Below are 20,511 nucleotides of genomic sequence, written 5' to 3' on the forward strand. Positions count from 1 at the left end.
ATACGTCTCACGAGAATTTATGTCATCTTAAACTTTGACATATCTGCTGCAAATATGACACGTGCTTATGCTATTTATGGAAGGCACCCAATGTACGATGCTGATGCTCCTGCTGCCTCTCAGTGTAGGTCCCAAAGTTCCACCTTTGCTACAGTCATTCTGAAAAAATAATACTAAGTAATACATTACACTGAGTCGAGAAATGAACCCTTTAACCATACTGCTCTCGCTCAATACGAAAACACATTCTTACTTGTACCCGATATTCAGACACTCGAACACAAATTTCGAAACGGTCCAGATCGTACTTAAGTTGTCTCTTTCGTACTTAAGTAGATACTCTATCAAGGCAAGAAACCGAGCACTTCAAATTTTAGTATGTACGTTTTTAAACAGCTATATTTCATACAACGACGACGATTTTATTAAAATGTCACCCCTTCTTCTAACCAACTTCCATATTGTAGTTGCAAAACGTTTTACTGTAGTTTAAAGTAAAATATAAGACATTCAAGCCGTAAAAAAATCAGATTATTGAGCTGGTTTAGCTAGTATGAAACGACCATTACTCCCCGTGGTCCAAACGAAACAATGCCTGCACGAATAAAACCCCTCTGAATGGTCTTAGCAAGAACTTTATCCCAAGCTTGGACAACGATGCGGGTGATGAGATCACGGCGGGCGGCTGGGTCTGCAGAGAAGCCGTTGTCGATGTGGTGGGCTACATAAAGCTCACAGCATCGCTTCTTAAACATTCGCATGACGGAAACGTCCATAGGTTGCGCCCCGCCGCGCAATTCCAAGCGGGATGAAATCGACCTCAGTACTGCATTCTTTTTTTAACTTCAGTCTTACAGAGCTCATATTGTGTGTTTTAGGCTGTCTAACAGTAAAAACTGAGTACCAGATACGGTGGGCTTCCAGACCTATATTTATTAAAATAGAATTTACATATTAGAACTTCAGCAACAGTAAAAAAAAGAAACTGTAACTCATCTTGTCAATTCAGTAGAGCATGCGTGACTCGTCACAATAAGCTTTTGCTGAGCGGTCAGAATAGCTTGGTTGCGATGGAATGAATTTTGCTGCACTTCCTTCATGACAGTAGCACCGACAACGCCAGCGAAAATAATCATCGGTGGAAGCTTATCCCCGGTGACGAGCGCACAAAGAAAAACAGAAGCTCTAAAAGCATTTTCCGTCATCCTTAAACATGAAAAAATACTAGAGAAGCTGAAAATTATTAATGGAAAAACTTGTTTTACCTTGGACGATGTCGACGTGTTTGACACCCACAAAGTCGATCGTCGTGTTGGAGTTCATGTCCATGTAGACTGCCGTTTGATCCATGTTGAAGACAGAGGCGAACTTAGCAGAGCCAACAATGTGGGATACCACACTAGATTCCTCTAAACTGTATTAAACAGTTTTAGAAAACTCGTCAGCAATTTTCTAGAAACATTAATGAATAATTAATCATTAGAGCTATCTAACAAAATTTGAGAGCTCTTAGAATGCTAACACAAGTTCCCTCCATTTCAATCCATTTTTTGGTGCCCCGATAAGTGATGCGCTGAATGGATAAGCGGTATCGCCTGCGAAATCTGTGCAGGTACATGACTGCCGCCATCTCAGAGCGACCCGAAAAAAACTCGGGTTCAAATTGGGCTGCCATGATAATTAGACATTCGGTCGCCACACCTGTATAATATACATAAAAAAGAGTTTTAAAGTGATTTATCATTTCCACCAGCAATAAAGATCAACATTGTTTTTTACAGCGGGCTTTGTTTGAGCGTATTTCAATAACCCAGTTAAGCAATCTGTGGTACATAAGGAAGAAGAAGAACAAATGTTGGCGATAAAGCGTAATAGTCTTTTCCTCGAAGCTTCACCATCATTCCATTGCCAAGAACCGAGGCATTGGGCCCCGCTTGCCTTCGGTGACGAAGGTTTTGTTGGGCTTCTCCTTTGCAGCCACTTCAACACGCTTGACGCTTTGAGCCCAGCGCCACAGCGTCGTCCTGTTGACGTCGAACTCGCTGACGAGGGTCTGGGAGCTTTTGCCGCTAGTGCTTTCTTGCGATTCTTTATGGGCGATGACCTGACCATTTAGAAAGTGAATATTTAAAGCAATCCAACTCGCCAGTGGTGCTGCCCGCCACCAGTACTTATGGTGGACAAATTATGGCAGGGTTATGAGTATTTGCGTTTTTTATGTTCTTACGATTAAACTTCAAAAGCGTGTTTACGATGTTGCATAAATACGTTAATTTCTGTACGAAGCATGATATTCTAAAGCAGTACTGCACGATATCGGGTACAAGTAAAACGTTTTTATTTGTCGCTCTTTATCATTTTTAAAATAAATAATACCTCGAAGTACAAAATAAAATAGGCTCTCCCTACTGTCACCAAGTTTTTTTTGGTTAAAGAATGGGCGAAAATGAGGATATATGGCGAAGACCGCTACCGGTACCAGTGCGGTATTTAGAGAACATTGTTTAAATTTGCGCGGCACACTCAAAGCAGATCTCTTGTTGTTAGCGTACACTGCACCAGAGCACGAGCATTAGAACCACTGGCATTGCTGTCATCCACTCATAACAAACTCTGCTTCCTATACTCAAAATATTTTCACGCAGGAAGACATTTTGCTTGTTAACGTGACAAGAGCAGGTGATACATTTTCAGAATCAACTTCGTAATCAGCTTCCATGCTGGCCCTGTACTGTTTCTTAATTAGGTTGCAGGTGTGGTGTGTAGCGATCCTTGCTAAAGTCTGTAAATTCTCATCGTAGTGCTTGCTGAAGCGAAATCCAACTCGCTTGGACTTGTACCGGTACGCGTCCTTAGCAGTTTGCTGTAGAAAGAAAAGGTGGTCTATGCATTCATCCATGCCATGTGACGAGTAAGGATGTCCTTGGTTGCACCCCAACTGGCTTCCAGCCGGTCGTTTGTGCTATTATCCAAGTGTAGGATTCTCCCACGCAGAGAACACCACAAGGACTTGCAGTTCAGCCAGTTCGACATCAGGTAGTCGTAGAGCGCAGGTTTCTCTTTGCAAAGCGCTTTAATTCCTTGCAAGTAGTGATCGAATTCCCATTCGTCATGCGTCCGTACCATAGGTGTATTCTTTTTTTTCACATGCGTTTTTTCAAACGACGTGAATCCGTAAATCCTCTTGCTGGTTTCCCGATGTAATTATTCAATGACGTGGAAGTGACAAATAATCACTGTAGCATCCGGTAACTCCTCCGCTAATACGTCGATCTCCGTGAAATCTTGGTCCACAATTACCACTTTGACATCTCTCCATGCCGTGTTGTTCTCCTGAAATACTTTGAGCGTATACTTCATGTTCAACTTTGTTTCTCTGTCGATCAAAGCGTGCTGCACAAAGGCACCACTCCCAAACTTATCGGAACCATAAAAATGAGGAGACGGTATCTGTTAGTATCACAGTATAGTAATAGTCAGTAACTGGTGAATATATAACCAAGTATTCATTTTCATCACCAAACATTGATACTTTTAGCACCAAAAATTTTACTGTAGGTAGATATCATCGGCTCCGCACCTGTTGCGATTCGTTCCATGGGTGGCAATAATGCATAGATCCTCTGGAAACTTCCTGGCCATCCTCCTCATGTGCGCGGTCTGGAAGGTGATACAGATTGTGAGACTTGTTGTAGAATCACGAAACATTCTTACAGCGTTTTCTGATCCCTCTTCAAAGTCCTGCAATAAATCGGACACTCGAACGTTGTCATCTGATGAAGTGTACGTATCGCGACGCATCTCGGCAATCATGTTCTCGACATCCTTTGGCTAAAGCGGCTTACCAGACACTTCTTGCAGGTAGCGCAACAATTTTTTGTGCGGTTTGAACAACCTACAAAAACTTTAAGAGTTAGAACAAACCTCAGTAAATAAAATATCAGTAAACGACATTTTTTACCTTGCCACATTGCCTCATGTGTACAGATAAACGTTCTTGCGTAATACTTGAGGGTGTCGTCGGTTCTTTTTCAATTCGAGCAGCACGCTTTTGAGTTTCACGATTCCGGTCACGCACAGAATTACTCGTCCTCAGCCTATGTATCTGAAAGGTCTCTTATTGGTAGCTACATAATGCATTTTGGTTAGAAAGTATGGTAAAAATACAAGAAGCTAAGATATTACCGGTCAAACGCCTCTCCAAACGCTTCCCACAGTGCAAACTCACCCTCGAAGGTAGGTAATGCAATCTCGAGAGGCGTTCTAGCCCCAGATACTGCGTTGACGGTCGATTGGGGCGGAACAGGCGAAGACGGGAACAACATGGCACTGGAAGTGTAACGGGGTACAATCCAGTGTGCCTCATGTTACATAAAGAGTGACCCGTCACTCTTGTGGACACCTGGTACACGGTACCAGGTGCTCTCGGAACCAGTCAGTGCATGACTACTTAGTTCCACTATAGGTAACCTCTAGTTTGTATGAGACCCAAGCTTATCTTACTTATAAATACACCAGTCTTAAATCTACTCCTCTAAGTAGCAAACCGTTCCCACTGAGGCCAGGACACGTGGACTTACGCTCACTCGGGTAGTTAATACCCATAAGCACTTCCTCTGTGCAAGGTGCTGTGTGACCCCGTCACACTTGGTAGCACTAGTAGTCAATCCAGCACCATAGGGGGTAGATTGAACTACCTGAATCCTCTGTGCGCTCAACGTTTGAGCCAAGATGGACCGAAGCGAGTTTCCTCGCTTGAACGACTCACAGTACGAGTCTGTTCGGAAGATGGGAGGCATCTTTGGACAAGATGTCCTTCGCAGCTTGGCGGCGGCGACGCCTGCCGAGCAGCAAGAGCGAGTGACCGCGTTTGAGACCTACGAGCGTGGTCTCATCGCTCACATCCGCGGGAGCTTGGAGGCCACAATGGCCGCTCCCCAGGCAACCAGACCTAAGCCGGTGTGGCTGAAGGTCCCCGCGTTTGAGGGGAAGGAAGGAGAGAACCTTCACTTCTGGGTCCGTGAGGTGGAGATCGCCATGAAGGCGGGCCTCATCTCGGACGAGCCAGTTCGGGTGGCGTTTGCCCTGTCCAACCTTGGTGGACGTGCCAAGCACTGGGCATACACCAGGGAGACGACATCTCCTGGATGCTTTGCATCCTGGGCTCAGCTGTGTGAGCAGCTTCGAGTCGCGTTCCTACCGGCGAACGACGAGATCCGCCAGCGCTCACGCTTTCTCGCATGTAAGCAAGGTAAACGTGAGCTGCAGGAGTACGCGCAAGAGATGCGCACGTTGGTGGCATCTCTGGCAGGGAATCCTCTGCCTGAAGACATTAAGACAACAGTCTTCATGGACGGCCTGAAGGTCGGTCCTGCTCGCACCCAGCTATTCGGGGTGCAAGCGACAACCATGGAGGAGGCGATTCGAATCGCCCTCCAAGAAGAGTACAGCCACAAGCAGGCTGGTACTCTTCGGGAAGATGAACATCGCCACGATGAGAATGGCGCTCCTCGGTAGGCGGAGCATCGCAGCAATGACGCTGTTGCTCCTGCTGTCACGCATCCCGTTGATACCGGTGCGTACAGCGAGCCCGAGCCCATGGACTTAAGCTCAGCCGAGAGCTTGGTCCGCTGCTATGGATGCGGCGGACATGGACACTACCAGCGTGTGTGTCCCTCGCTAGTCGTCGGGAAGAAGACGACCCGTGGGCCCCAAGTCCGGTGGCGCAGGCCACGGTTAGGTGGACGAAGACTCCCCGTCCACCAGTAGAGGCAGTATGCCCTACTGAAGAGCGCTAAGCCTTCGTGATGGGTGTGCAGGCTGTGCGCACCACGGGACTTAGCCCAGAGAGACGTGGTTCTCTCAAACCGGTGAAGGGCAGTGATGGGCTGCTGGTAGTACACTCGGTGTACGGGGGTACGGTACCCCTTGAACGTTTGATGAGTTCTGGGGCGTTGATATGTCGCCGGAACGTCGCTTGGCATAGCGACATCCGACGGCACTCTATGTCAGAGTGGCGGTCGTGGGCTGGTCCTTGGTGGACTAGCCTTTGGTACGGTGAAGGAAGTGGCAATGGTTATAAACGGACCTGAACGTTTCGGCTCGATGAGCTCGCGCACCGCGGTGTCGCTCGCAGCTCTTGCCATGAGCAACATGGCTGTGCCGAACATAAGCCACAGCCCGGACTTTGGTGTGGCAAGGCTGAGAAGGGCCTACCAGTCCAGGTCTATGACGGAGCATTGGTGAGTCATGTTCCCACCTCCGTCATGACTGGGGCGTCTGATACAGACCGCCAGGACGCAGAAGCGTCGCGGAGTTGTCAACGCGCCGACAGCTCTGCGTACAGCAAGACCATGCTCCGCTACGGCAATGCCACGGGCGTGGGTCTTTGCCCGGCGTGTGGACCTGGTACACCAGCAGCGTCCAACGCCGAAGGTCGTCGCGCCGTACGGGCTTCGACAGTGGTTATGCCTTTAAGCGCTAACCCGGTGGGTAACTCAGGACCACACGGTCGCCCAGACCTTAACTGAAGAGGAAGGCGCTGAATGCGCTTCCTGTGTGGATAACACAGTACCACACGCAGTCGCCCAGACTATAACTGAAGACGAAGGCATGACCACGCTTCCTGTGTGGGTAACACAGTACCACACGCAGTCGCCCAGACTATAACTGAAGAGGAAGGCATTGTCCATGCTTCCTGTGTGAGTAACACAGTGCCACACGAGGTCTCGAGCGCCTCTGATGTCGTCAACGAGACATCACGACGTGGGTAACGAAGTGCCACGTCACGTCAGCCGCCGCGAGTCGGGTCTGAACCTTGTTCAGGCCGACGTCGCTTCAAACGACTTGGAGTCCAGGACCCGGACTCCTCTGACTCGGTCGGTGGACACCAACTCCGTCCGATGTGTGGGCGGGTCTGCCACACCAGCCGATCCCAACACCGAAGGTCGTCGCGCCGTATGCGCTTCGACAGTGGTGGTGCCGAAGGGCATTCACCAGGTGGGTAACATAGGTCCACACTGCGGGTAACAAGTTCCGCAAGCAGCGAAGCTGCTTAAGGAGACCGACATTCGGTGCTCCGAGCGTGGGTAACAAAGTTCCACGCAAGGTCACTCAGACCATAACTGATAAGGAAGTCGCTGTATGCGCTTCCGGTGTGGGTAACAGAGTTCCACACCCAAGGCGAGTAACATAGCGCCGCACACAGAGCCATTGGCTCGAAGCGCGAGGCTGTCTTGGCCTCGCCAGACGTGAGCAACTCGCTCGACGTCAAGTCGCGCAGACTCAAACTGCTGACGCGAAGGCTGAATGCCTTCAGTCGACACGGCCGACGCGGTCGATCATACCGACGCAGTGCACATGGCGGAGAGCCGTTGCGCCTGCCAGTGGCTATTAAAAGCCACGAGAGACTCAGTAGTCTCGAGATTAAGTGGGGGAGAGGCTCGGAAATACCTTTCCTCCCTGGCTTTCCAAAAGGCAAGTAGCCGTCGTGCTGCCAGTGGCTATCACAAGCCACGAGAGACTCAATAGTCTCGAGTGTAAGTGGGGGAGAGGCTCGGAAATACCTTTCCTTCCTGGTCTTGAGGTAAGACCAAGTTCCTTACGGAACCAGGCGTCGATGTACATCGACTGCAGGCTGGAGGCAAACAGCCGGGCGAGCTGTGGTAGCTCTAGCCGAACAAGACATAGTGGCGAAGAAAGCCACTGGCGCAAGGTGCCTCGGAATCGCTGAGCGAATCAGCAGTGCTGGGGTTGCAAGGAACCACACACGAGGCGAAGCGCGGGCCTAGTGCAATCAACGCACTGGTCCCTTGGTCATGAACGACCTGTCGAGTAGGGTGAACGGAACGTCTCACCCGCCGACAAAGCGATTGCGGTACGTGATGTACGCAACGCGCCGGGTATAATGGACCGTGGAGCCATAACCCAAGTGTGGTGCACGAGTGCACACACAACTGACCAGGTGGTGGTCGAGGCGACGCACGCAGTCGTAACTGGTGCCGCGCCGAGCATGACACCGTGGTGATGGCTGCTTGCCTCACCATGGGTTGGTACCCGTGAGTACTCGGTGTCAATGCCAGACACCAATGCCGCAGGGGCATAGTGGTGAGATGTGCCCCACCACGGTCGAGTACCATCAAGGTACATGGTGTCTGTGACAGACACTGGTATAGGTGCAAAAGATATGCACCATACCACGACCCGATGCGCTCTGGACGCTGTGCGTCAACGCACGTACCGTGCATCGGCACTGGCTGCTGTCGAGCGGCCTGCCAGGAGTTCCACGTAATGAACTCGTCGTGCACGACACACATGACGTGCACGGAGCACTTATGGTAGCTGTGGTACGTGTCGTACACAGCGCACCTCGTGTACGGGCCCATGAACCTGTGCACTGTGCTTGTACATGCGTCGTGCATGATGCGAGCACTGGCCATGAATTAGTTCAGGCGACAGCACAGCAGAAGCTGTTGCCGCCAAACATGGCAACCTTGTGGTGGGCGTACCGCATCAAAGGTTAGTACCGTACGGTACATGGTGTCGATGGGAGACACCTACACCACGGTTGTGTACCGTCACGGTACACGGTGTCGATGAAGGACACCTTCGCGCTGTTGGTATGGTGACCAAGACGCGAAGAGAGCGTGGCAGAAGCTCCGCCCGCAAGGATGGATCCTTGCTGGAGCTAAAGGCATGGCCCGAGGTGAGCTGAGAGCTCCCTCTAGTGCTGGGGAAGGTGTTGCCCTTCTCGGTGTCGTCCCTCGCGGGTGACACCATGCTCCGGACGCGTTCACGAGGACTGTCGTGTCCTCTGGTGCGAACTGTGGGCGAATGCCACACGTTCGGATGCTATTGCACCCTGTGCCAAAGCACTGTACGCGCGCTACCGCAGGAGCTAAGGCAGCTCTGAGTGTAGGCTTTGTGGCCAACACAGTTGTGAACATAGAGATGCAAATCCCAGTGAGCTTTGGCAGCGCAAGTCACTGTGGGTGTGACTGAGAGCCGCGCCAGTTTCGTGGCTGCTCAGTGTGAGAATTCACCTTTAGGTGTTTAATTCTCTCACTTCTGATTGGAGAATCAGTTGTGATTAGAATCAGGTGATTCTCAGTTAAGTGCGAGAGGATGTAACGGGGTACAATCCAGTGTGCCCCATGTTACATAAAGAGTGACCCGTCACTCTTGTGGACACCTGGTACACGGTACCAGGTGCTCTCGGAACCAGTCAGTGCATGACTACTTAGCTCCACTATAGGTAACCTCTAGTTTGTATGAGACCTAAGGTTATCTTACTTATAAATACACCAGTCTTAAATCTACTCCTCTAAGTAGCAAACCGTTCACACTGAGTTAAGAACGGCCCTCGAGGCCGAGAACACGTGGATTTACGTTCACTCGGGTAGTTAATACCCATAAGCACTTCCTCTGTGCAAGGTGCTGTCTGACCCCGTCACAGGAAGCCACGTGTATGGTCGGGGTACTACGATAGAGTGGGGCGGGAACTGAGGGAGGCGTGAGTGCGTAGTGTAGCCCGGCGAGACAGCGGGGCGAGTCTAACTGCTGTGTGGAGACCTGCTTTACGGGAGCGCCAGAAGAATGAGTTAAAAAAAAATGATTTTTGAAAACGGAAGGACTGACAGTACCGCGGTTAGGGTAGTGATCGGTATTTAGACTTTCTACGGGCAAAAACTAGCCACTTCCAATAAAATAAAAACACTTTGAGCCAATCGCCTGTCTCCCTCTATTTGCACCACTCACTTTGCATAACCTCGGACAATTTAAGCAGCATGAGGAGCAACGTGACCGCCGAGGAGGTGGCCATGCTGCAGCGGCCGTTCGTGCGCGGTGAGACCGACATCTTTGCGTACCTGACGGCACTCATGAAGCAGCGCACACTCATCTTCGACGGCGGTATGGGCACGATGATCCAGGTGCACAAATTCACTGAGGAGGATTTCCGTTCCGAGCGGTTTAAGGACTCGCCATGCCTCGTCAAGGGCAACAACGACTTGCTGTCCATCACGCAGCCGCATATTATCAAGGAAATCCACAAGCAATACATGCAGATCGGCCGGGCGCAGCTCATTGGCACCAATACGTTCTCAGGCACCACAATCGCCCAGGCCGACTACCAAATGGAACACTTGGTCTATGAGCTTAACTACGAGTCGGCCAAGCTGGCCAGAGAGGCGGCCGATGAGGTTACACAGCTGGACCCTCTCCTTCCGCGCTTCGTGGCCGGGTCGATTGGCCCAACAAACAGAACATTGTCCATTTCTCCTAATGTGGAGGACCCGGGCTTCCGTAACGTGACGTTTGACGAGCTGGTAGATGCGTACTATACTCAGGTTGAAGGCCTTGTGGACGGTGGCAGTGACGTGCTTCTGGTTGAGACCATCTTCGACACCTTGAACGCCAAGGCGGCCGTATTCGCCATCAACAAGTACCAGGAAGCCACCGGCCGCAAGCTGCCACTGTTTATCTCCGGTACAATTGTAGACATGAGTGGCCGCACACTGTCTGGCCAAACGACCGAAGCCTTTTACGTCAGTTTGCGCCACTCAAAGCCCTTCTGTATCGGTTTAAACTGCGCACTGGGCGCCAATCAGATGAAGCCGTTCCTTCAGCGTCTGGCCAATGTGGCCGAGTGCTTTGTGTCGGTCTACGCCAACGCCGGGCTGCCTAACGCTATGGGCGGATACGATGACACTCCGGCCATGATGGCCGAGTACTGCGAAGAGTTCTCCAAGGACCGTTTGGTTAATATGATGGGCGGATGTTGCGGCACAACTCCACAGCACATTCAGGCCATCGCAAAGATGACGACTAAGTACGATCCACGACCCTTACCGGAGTTGAAAGAGCCGTTCATGTGGCTTTCAGGTCTTGAGGACATGGTTGTAACTAAGGAGCGGTTCAGCTTTTTGAACGTCGGCGAACGATGCAACATCTCCGGCTCGATACGCTTCAAACGTCTCATCATGAAGAGCGACTACGGAACGGCCATGGATGTGGCCCGACAGCAAGTAGAGGATGGCGCTATGGTCATCGATGTGAACGTAGATGATGGTATGCTCGACGGTGTGGCGGCCATGGAGAGATTCCTGAAGATTGCGGTAACCGAACCCGATGTGTCCAAGGTTCCGTTCATGATTGATTCGTCCAAGTTCCACATTGTCGAGGCCGGACTTAAGTGCGTCCAGGGCAAGTGTATCGTCAACAGTATCTCGCTCAAGGTCGGCAAGGAGCTTTTCATGGAGCACGCACGTATCGTCAAGAACCATGGAGCCGCAGTGGTGGTCATGGCCTTCGACGAGGAAGGACAGGCTGCCACAGAAGCCGAGAAGGTGCGCATTTGCAAGCGCTCGTATGATATCCTTGTGAACGAGGTGGGCTTCCCGCCCGAGGATATCATCTTTGATCCGAATATTCTGACGGTGGCCACGGGTATGGAGGAGCACAACAACTACGGTGTGGACTTTATCAACGCGTGTCGAATCATCAAGGAGCAGAATCCGTACTGTAAGATCAGCGGCGGTGTGTCCAATCTGTCGTTTGGTTTCCGAGGTGTGAATGTCATCCGAGAGGCCATCCATAGTGTGTTCCTGTACCACGCCGTCAAGGCTGGTATGGACATGGGAATCGTGAACGCTGCCATGCTGGAAGTGTACGATGACATTCCGAAAGATCTACTTAAATTGGTCGAGGATGTGGTTCTGATCGCCATCCGGACGCGACCGAGGCGCTTCTGGATCGCTCTTTGATTGAGAAGGAAAAGGCGGACGCTGCGAAAAAAGGCGGGGCCGTGGCGGCCGCCGGCAACAAGCAGGAATGGCGTAGCAAACCGATCGGTGAGAGACTTACGTATTCCCTGGTCAAGGGAATCTCCGAGTTTATCGACCAGGATGTCGAGGAAATGCGTAAGGTTGCTGACAAACCGCTGGATGTGATCGAAGGCCCCCTTATGGATGGTATGAACGTTGTGGGCGAGCTCTTTGGATCAGGCAAGATGTTCTTGCCGCAAGTGATCAAGTCCGCTCGCGTGATGAAGAAAGCTGTGGCCTATTTGCTTCCGTTCATGGAGGAGGAGAAAAACAAACGTCGTCTGGCCAACGCGGCTAACGGTATCGCCAACGAAGAGGAGGACGAAGACTCTCAGTATGCTGGCAAAGTACTGATTGCCACGGTGAAGGGAGACGTCCACGATATCGGCAAGAACATTGTGGGTGTGGTGCTCGGCTGCAACAACTACAAGATCATCGATCTGGGCGTCATGGTCCCGTGTGAGAATATCTTGGCGGCGGCTAAAGAGTACAATGTCGATGTGATTGGCTTGTCAGGTCTGATTACTCCGTCGCTGGATGAAATGGTCCACGTGGCTCGTGAGATGAGCAAGGCTGGTCTGAATATTCCTCTTATTGTTGGAGGCGCCACTACGTCCAAGATGCACGCGGCCGTCAAGATCGCCCCGCACTATTCGACTCCTGAACACCCAGTGATGCACGTACTGGACGCTTCTCGTAGTGTGGTTGTGGTGGGCAATTTGCTTCGTCAAGACGAGGAACGCGACGAGTTTGTAGAAGAAGTTATGGAGGAATACGAGGAGATGCAAGAGGACTACTACGCGTCTCTAGATGACATCAAACTGGTTGGGTTCCAGGACGCAAAGACCAAGAGCTATCAGATCGACTACACAGCTAGCCCCCCTTTCCAGAAGATTAACCGTGTGGGTCTCCATGTCATCGAGGACTTGCCACTGGAAGAGCTGGTGCCTATTATCGACTGGAACCCTTTCTTCCAGACGTGGGAGCTGCGTGGCCGATACCCAAACCGTGGCTACCCGAAGATCTTCGACGATGAGGCAGTTGGAGCTGAGGCTCGCAAGGTCTTTGATGAAGCACAGAAGTTGCTGCAAGAGATCATGGACAAGAAGTTGCTTCGTGTTCGTGGTGTCTCTGGGATTTTCCCTGCGTACCGTGACGGTGACGATGTGGTCGTGTGCGACCCGAAGAACACGGACCAGGACATCTCCAAGTTCTGTATGCTACGTCAACAGGCGGAGAAGGAGACCAGCGACCCGTACATGTCGTTGGCCGACTTCATTGCACCCAAGGGCGTGGGCCAGGACTATATCGGTGGCTTTGCTGTCGGTGTGTTTGGTGTGGAGGAGATGGCGGCCAAGTTTGAAGCGGATCATGATGATTTCAACAAGATTATGTCCCAGGCTATTGGCGATCGTCTGGCCGAAGCCTTTGCCGAGTATATTCATCGCGAGATGCGCGTGAAGGACTGGGGATATGCGGCCGACGAGGTCTTGGACAAGGAAGATCTCTTGAAGGTGAAATACGACGGTATCCGTCCGGCTCCTGGCTATCCGTCGCAGCCTGATCACACGGAGAAGCGTGCGTTGTGGGACCTGCTAAAGGCCGACGAGCTGATCGATCTGAACCTCACGGACAGCTACATGATGCTGCCTGGATCGGCCGTCAGCGCGCTGTGCTTTGCACACCCAGACTCGCAGTACTTTGCAGTGGGCAAGATCGGCAAGGACCAGGTTGTGGAGTATGCGAAGCGCAAGGGTCAGACACTGGAGGAGACGGAACGCTGGCTGGCGCCGATCCTCGGCTACGACCGCTCGGCGTAAGTTGAGTGGGTTTGCCCCAACGAGGCGGGGCATCTGGACGATAGAAATGCCACTGGAGAGGCGGGCAATCCTGCAACTAGGCCTGCCCACTTCATTGCCATTTCTGCGTGCATTACGCACGGAACTATTCTCTCATTTTGAGCTTTTTGAGCGAATGGTCAAGCTCAGGCGACCGGCCTTGGAGGGCGACACTCAGGGCTAATAAACATTTGTGAAACATGATGTATCTTACCATAATACAGGATACATTATCGTGGTTTTTGCTAAAAACACCTGGTTAGGCTGGTGCTCAAATTAGAGGTTAGGTTTAAAATTTCGCTGATTGGTCAGTTAAGTCGCGGGTAGGTGTGACAAAAAAAACTCGAGAACCAGCAGAATGTGGTTCTCGGGTTTTCTTGGCACAGTCCTCAGTACCGTAGAGCTTTTAACTATGCCACTTGGCTGTGGAGACAGTGGTGACGTAGGGTTCGTCACGGGGGGATTGTTCTTCATGTGTCGATCGCTTTTAAGAGTAGGAGCCATTTAAATGTACATACACTTAAATGTCAAATTTAGGAAACTAATCAGGAAGTAACGTAAACACGTAAGTGCCGGGCAAAAGGCCGCGACAGGACTGCGGTGTCTGGCGAGGCTGCTCTTCTCTGCTGCTCTCTGGTGAGCGGCAGGCGTCAAAACGCAAAGTGTGGAGCAGCCTCCGCCAGAACACCGCTGTACCGCAAAAGTAGATTAGTATACAAATAGCAAATAAGTCAATACTAAACTCTAGATAAATGCACTCTCGTTTGAGTACACCATCTTGGCAGCGCACAGCCAACGATGTCCTTGTGCATACAGTCTCCTTCGCCATTGCACGCATGTGTACTCAGTGTAGCCGGTTGTAGTACAGCCGCAAGCTGCACTGCCAGGCGCATGAGTGTCCTTGGGATGTGTCTTTGCAGACACTGGCAGTGGACGGTGGCTCGTAGATGGGGGCACCGGACACTGGCAGACTGCAATGCACTGGCGCTCGACACGCAGGTAAGTTTTATAGCTCACACTCCCACTTGATCTCGGCGACGCACTTGGAAGTCGACGCGATCACACACGCGCATCCTAGTTGCCGCCATAGTCCTAGTAGTAGCGTAGTCGCAGCTCAAAGACAATAGCAGTCCACTTAGTAACAGCACTCCCACTCGATCGCCCTCGTCTTCATCAATGTCGCTTAGGTACAGCCTCCACATTAACAGCAGTAGTCAACGCAGTAGCAGTAGTCGTAGCTGTAGCCATGTCCTCGGATACGTTGTCGTCGCTCGACACAATAGGTAAGACTTTCATAGCCTTGCGAAAGTGTGTGAACTTCACCACTGCAAGTGCCTTTGTCATTATATCGGCCACCATATCATCAGTTCCGATGTGTTGGGTTGTAAATTGCTTCAACTCCACGTGGCGTCTGATCATGTGGTACTTGTTATCGATATGTTTCGATTTCGAATGTTTGCCAGGTTTCGCAGTTAAGGCAATGGCTCCTTGATTGTCTCCCAGTGGTTGAGGTACTGGATGCTTCCAGTTCCACTTCTTTGCATAGGCCAGCAAGCCACAACAAGTCCTTGGTCGCCTCTGCCATTGCTACGTATTCAGCTTCACAGGTACTGAGCGCGTTGATCTTTTGCTTGCGAGATGGGTAGGAGAGGACGTTGTCGTCCAGCATAGTGATGTATCCACGGATACTCCGTCGATCCACAGGGTCGTTCGCATAATCAGCATCAGACGTATGCCACTAACTTGCACATCAGTCTGTAGCTTCACATTCATCACTAGTCCGTAGTCACATGTAGCCTTCAGGTAACGCAGCACACTCTTGGCTTGTGCGAAATGCATATGATCATAGCTCGCAAGATACTTGCCCAGGTGTCGGATAGCATGAGCTATGTCAGGTCTCGATGCACTAACGAGGTACTGGAGAGCACCCACCAGTTCTCTGTAGGGAAGATACTCCTTCGAAGCAGGCACGTCTGTCTTCAAGGGCGTCGTAGCTTCTGGTGTAGCGCAGCCATTACAGTTCTCCATATGAAAACGCTTCAACACCTCCAGTACGTACTGCTTCTGGCAGTACACTATTTCCCGCGCGGCCGGTCAATCAGGATCTCGACGCCTAAGAGATATTTGACTGTGCCCATCGTCGTGAGCTCGAATGTCTCTTGCAGTGAGGCAGCGATTGTGGCACACAGGTCACGTGAGCCCATCAGCAGTAAATCGTCCACGTAAACAGTCAGTAGCAACTTGACTTCACCATCCTTCCTCAATGCATATAGGCCGTAGTCAGAGTCCGTCCTAGTAAACCCCATCGCAACAAGCTTCGTATGAAGCGTGCGATTCCAAACGTTCGGTGCTTGCTTCAGTCCGTACAGGCTCTTCAACAATCTGCAAATGGACCCAGGTCCATCCACCTGGAAGCCAGGAGGCTGCTCCATGAAGATAGTCTCGTCCAAGTCTCCATACAGAAAAGCCGTCTTCACGTCAAATTGCAACACCTCCCAACCTCTTTGTACAGCGTAGTAGATAGCCGCACGTATGGTTTCGAACCGGATCACAGGTGCATAGGTCTCAGAGTAGTTAATCCCAAGTTGTTGTTTGAATCCATGGATCACTAGTCGCGCCTTGAAACGTTTGATTCGTCCACGCTCATCTCGCTTCACAGCAAAGACCCACCTACACGTTATCACCTTCACTTTCTTGGCATCTTTGCGGGGTACAAGTTTCCAGGTCTTATGACCCTTCAACGATTGAAGTTCCACCAGCATTGCAGCTCTCCACTGCTGCCAGTACTTGCTTGCACGTGCTTGTTTGTACGTCGTCGGAATCTGCACATCCGTAGTCATAGCCTGCACTAGGCCTACCACGTAATCCGACAATCGAACGTTCGCCTTCTGCTTCCTTCTTGGTCGCTTTAGGCAGGGCTCTCTTGATGGAGGTTGAATCTCGAAGCCACTTGTCTCCTTCTCCACCATTGCAGGTTTCTTCTTTATTCTGCGTCTCTTGCGCTTCCTCACTTCCAAACCTTCCTCGGTTTCTTCAGCAGGATCCTGCAACACGGCTGGTGCTGCAACACCAGCAGTCTCCGCACTGTCCTTGCTCACAGGTGCGTCAACGATTGACAAACTCCCACTTGAACTTAACTCAGTTTCTGCAGGCTCGTCAGCAAGTGGTACCGCCTCAAGTGGCTTCTCCGCACTAGAGATGCCGTCACTCCAACCTGGAAGGTACGTTTCCATGTTGGTCTTGATGCGCGCCACAGGTACAGTCTCGAGTAGAGTATGATCACCATCAAAGAATGCGTTCTCTAATAGATGCTTCATGTAGATACCATCGGTCGTAAACTCTTCATGGAACTTCACATTCCCACTACGAGCTGTCACCACTTGAGCTGTCACCAGGTCAATGAACTTGTAGCCTAGGGTCGATTCGCTATAACCCAGTAATAAACACAATCTTGCCCTTGCTTCCAGCTTCTCTTTCGCTTGTCTTGACTCAGGGGGAACACGCACGTGTGCCAGACAGCCCCAAGTACGCAAATCATCCAGCATGGGCTCCGATTCGTACAGTTTCTGGTGCGGGGACACCAATCCTAAGGGCTTGGTGGGCAACCAGTTCAACGTCGTCACCACATGCAGGAAGGCTTCTCCCCACAAGGAGTTGGGCATGTGTGTAGCCATCAGCATCGCTCTGATCCTTGGTAGAACCACGCCGTTAGCACGCTCCACAATGCCGTTCCCTTTGAGGAGAATAGGCGTTCGTAAACTGCTGCTCAATCCCTTATTCGACACAGTAGTCACTTAGTTCCTTGCTTGCAAATTCACCTCCTTGGTCATAGTGTAGTCGTCGCACCTTCTTCTCAGAAAAGCGAGTTCGCAGCCTGTTCAGCAGGACCTTGATGTGGAACGTTGCTTCACTCTTCTTCTTGAGTAGGAATGGCCACTTGTACCTTGTAGACTCATCGATGATAAAGAGAAACATTGTAGCTCCATCCACAGACTGTTCGTTTACAGAGCAAATGTCCATCATGAGAGTCTCCAGAGGTTCGGACTTCCGCGATGGAATCCGGGTATAAGACATTCTTTTCGCCTTACTGGCAGCACAAGCAGCGCACTCGTAGGATATCAGACCTTTTGCATTCATCTTAGCTCCAACATCGAGTTTGTTTGCCAACACTTTCACCGTCTCCATGCTCATATGACCAAATCGTTGATGAAGCAGCTCCATGGCTTTCTTGCTGTCCATGTCCTCTTTTAGAGCCGCCATCACCATCACTCCAGTCACTCTTTCTGCACGTAGTCGGTAGATACTGTCACGCATCATGAACTTGAGTGATGTGCTTGGCTTGGAGATCCAAGCAGTCTGTTGGTCCTCTGAGCATGTCAACTTGAAGTTGCCCTTCGTTTGTAGGTAGCCCAAACTAATGATGCTCACCTTCGCGTTCGGTGTGTACACCACGTCGTCCAGGAGACGGTCCTCGAGCTGGCCAGTTGCCTTGGTTCTGGTTCACAGCGTTGACTTGACGAGAGTTGGGTGGTCTGTTCTCACGACGGTCTTCGAATCGACGTGGAGACATGTTCCGCCCTTGGAAATTGTCACGTCGAGGTGAAGGTCCTCGTCCTCTCGAAGGATTGTCACGCCACTGCTGCTGCGGAGACGACGGTCCATAGCGACTCAGTCGGTCATCGCGTTGAGGCGGCGGCCCATAGCGACTCGGTCTCTCGTTACGCCACTGCTGCTGACGCGGTGGAGATCGATAACGCCCTGGATTCCCTCTTGGTTCACGTCCTCGCATTGACTGAGAACGGCCTCTTCCTCTTGGTGGAGTTCGTTCTTGATTGAAGAATCGGGGTGGTGAACGACTTCGTCCTCGTCCTTGAATAGGAGGGTCAAAGTGTCCAACATCTTGACTCCAGAGTCCTCTCTCGTACGCACTCTCCAACTTAGGTCTGTAATCATTGCGCATCCCTGGTTCTTGGCGTCTGTTAAACCCGACATCAGGACCTCGACAGCTATCCCCCGGCACAGCCAAACCCCCTTGTGGTTCAGCTTGATTGCGCCATGGCTCAAGTGTAGGCCCTTTCGAGTTACTCGACAGTCCTTGCCCCAAGTAGTAGATGACTGATTCCCACGTAGGTACCAATCCAGCTGTAGACTGATTGCCCTCCCACTGAGTCTGCGCAGTACTCGATACAGTAGGTTGCATGTTTTGCAGTACAGTAGCTTGTACGCCCTGTTGAACAGCAGGTTGTCCAGTAGGTTGCGCTTCGGGTTGTACCGCAGATTGTATGGCAGTCTGCACAGCTACAGGTGGTGCTTGCAGTGTAGGCAGTGAGGTTGATTGTCGTTGTTGTAGCCCTTGTCCTCCAACTTGTATGTGTTGAACAGGAACTCTAACTTGCAGCTGCAGTCGCTGCGTTGCTTGCGCAACCGACGATTGAGTGCGTTGCGTACTTGCCCGCGCCCCTTCAATAACACGACGCTCTCCTCCTTCTTCACTTTCCGCAGGAGACGTTAGTGATCATGCAGGTGATTGCGTAGCCGTAGGCGATAGGGCAGCACCATCCGTAAGGTCAATCGTATTCGCATCGCATAGTGATAGGCCAGCAAATACTCCTTGGCCATCTTCTTTCAACGCTACCGCATCCACACGACGTACGGAGTTCACCAGCGACACGGGAGCCCAGGGTTGTCTCTCTTGCAGCTTTCTCGCGAGCTCTGGCTTCAGTTGCTGGCCAGTGAGAGCCGTACACTCGGCATACCAAATGTCCCCTCTCCTTTGACAGTTCGCGCAGTTTGTGCGCTGCTTCTTATCTGCAACGCCCTTAGATCGCTTGCGCTGTTGCTTGTTGCGCTTGCGTCCTCGGGCTTGACCTTGTCCTTGGTCCGTTCCGACATGAGCAACTTGCATTGAATGCACGACCGGTTGTCTGGTCTGTGCACGCAGCTGGTCACGCTGGTGTTCAGCAGCGCGTAGTCGCTGTAAAGCTTCAGCAAGTGTAAGTGTCTTACGATCATGGTTGTTAAGCCAATCGCCGTGTTCACGGGCGAGATCTTTAAACGCTTCCACGCTGTTCGATAGTAGTAGGCTTGCATGTTGTCACTCAGCAAACTCACCATTAGCTTGATGTAGAAGTGTCACCTTCTTCGCAATGTCGTCAGCATACTGCGATACCGACTCGTTTGGCTTGAGCCGGCGCGTCACTAGCTCTTGCAGTAGGAAATCAGGTTTAATGCCATCTCCAGCCTCAAAGTGCTGCGTAATCGCATCGTAGAGCATAGCGGCGGCGTCCATGTTGTCGTGGATGTCGTCGATCTTGAACGTCGTACGTAGGTCAACAGACAGCGACAACGCAAGTGCTGAGAACGCCTTGTTCTTGCGCGACTTGTACCACACGCGGTATTTGTCACGACGCATGCCTTCTACTGCATCGTAGCGCTCAGGGCCATAGGTGATGTCTCCCAGCATCTTCGGCTCGAAGTGCAACGGCACCTCGCTCTTCCAGGCTTTGTAGTCGCCCTTCAGATGGAGCTTGGGCAGCTTGATCGGAGGCGAGTTGATGAGGACCTTGGTGTACTCAGCCAGCTCGCCGTCGTTGTAGCGGCCAGTAAGGTTCATGTTGTCTACAGGGCGCCACGGATCGTCGGGGTCGCGGTCGCCGTTTTGTTGGTTTAGCGGCGACTGGGGAGGATTGTCAACTGGCACGGATTCTTCCGTGTTTGTCGACGAAAGTTTATGCATACTTTCGAGTAACATTTGGAATAACGGGCGGCCACCCGGGATTCCAGCCAATGAACGAATTAGTCGTTCTGCATCACTGTGCGACAGTGTTGCGTCATTGTTCAAGCTTGAATTT

The 20,511-nt window shown here is 51.4% G+C and overlaps 1 protein-coding gene across 1 annotated transcript; it reads left to right on the forward strand.

The window, feature by feature from the left end:
• Window positions 1–9,785: 9,785 nt before the first annotated feature.
• PITG_01804 (methionine synthase) lies at window positions 9,786–13,844 on the forward strand (the record flags this gene model as incomplete). Its single annotated transcript, XM_002908366.1, has 3 exons — window positions 9,786–11,520; window positions 11,796–13,638; window positions 13,811–13,844. 3 exons carry the CDS (start codon window positions 9,786–9,788, stop codon window positions 13,842–13,844), a joined length of 3,612 nt encoding a protein of 1,203 aa, XP_002908412.1.
• Window positions 13,845–20,511: the final 6,667 nt, after the last annotated feature.

Source organism: Phytophthora infestans, genomic scaffold, assembly GCF_000142945.1.
Source record: "Phytophthora infestans T30-4 supercont1.2 genomic scaffold, whole genome shotgun sequence".
NCBI lineage: Eukaryota > Oomycota > Peronosporomycetes > Peronosporales > Peronosporaceae > Phytophthora > Phytophthora infestans.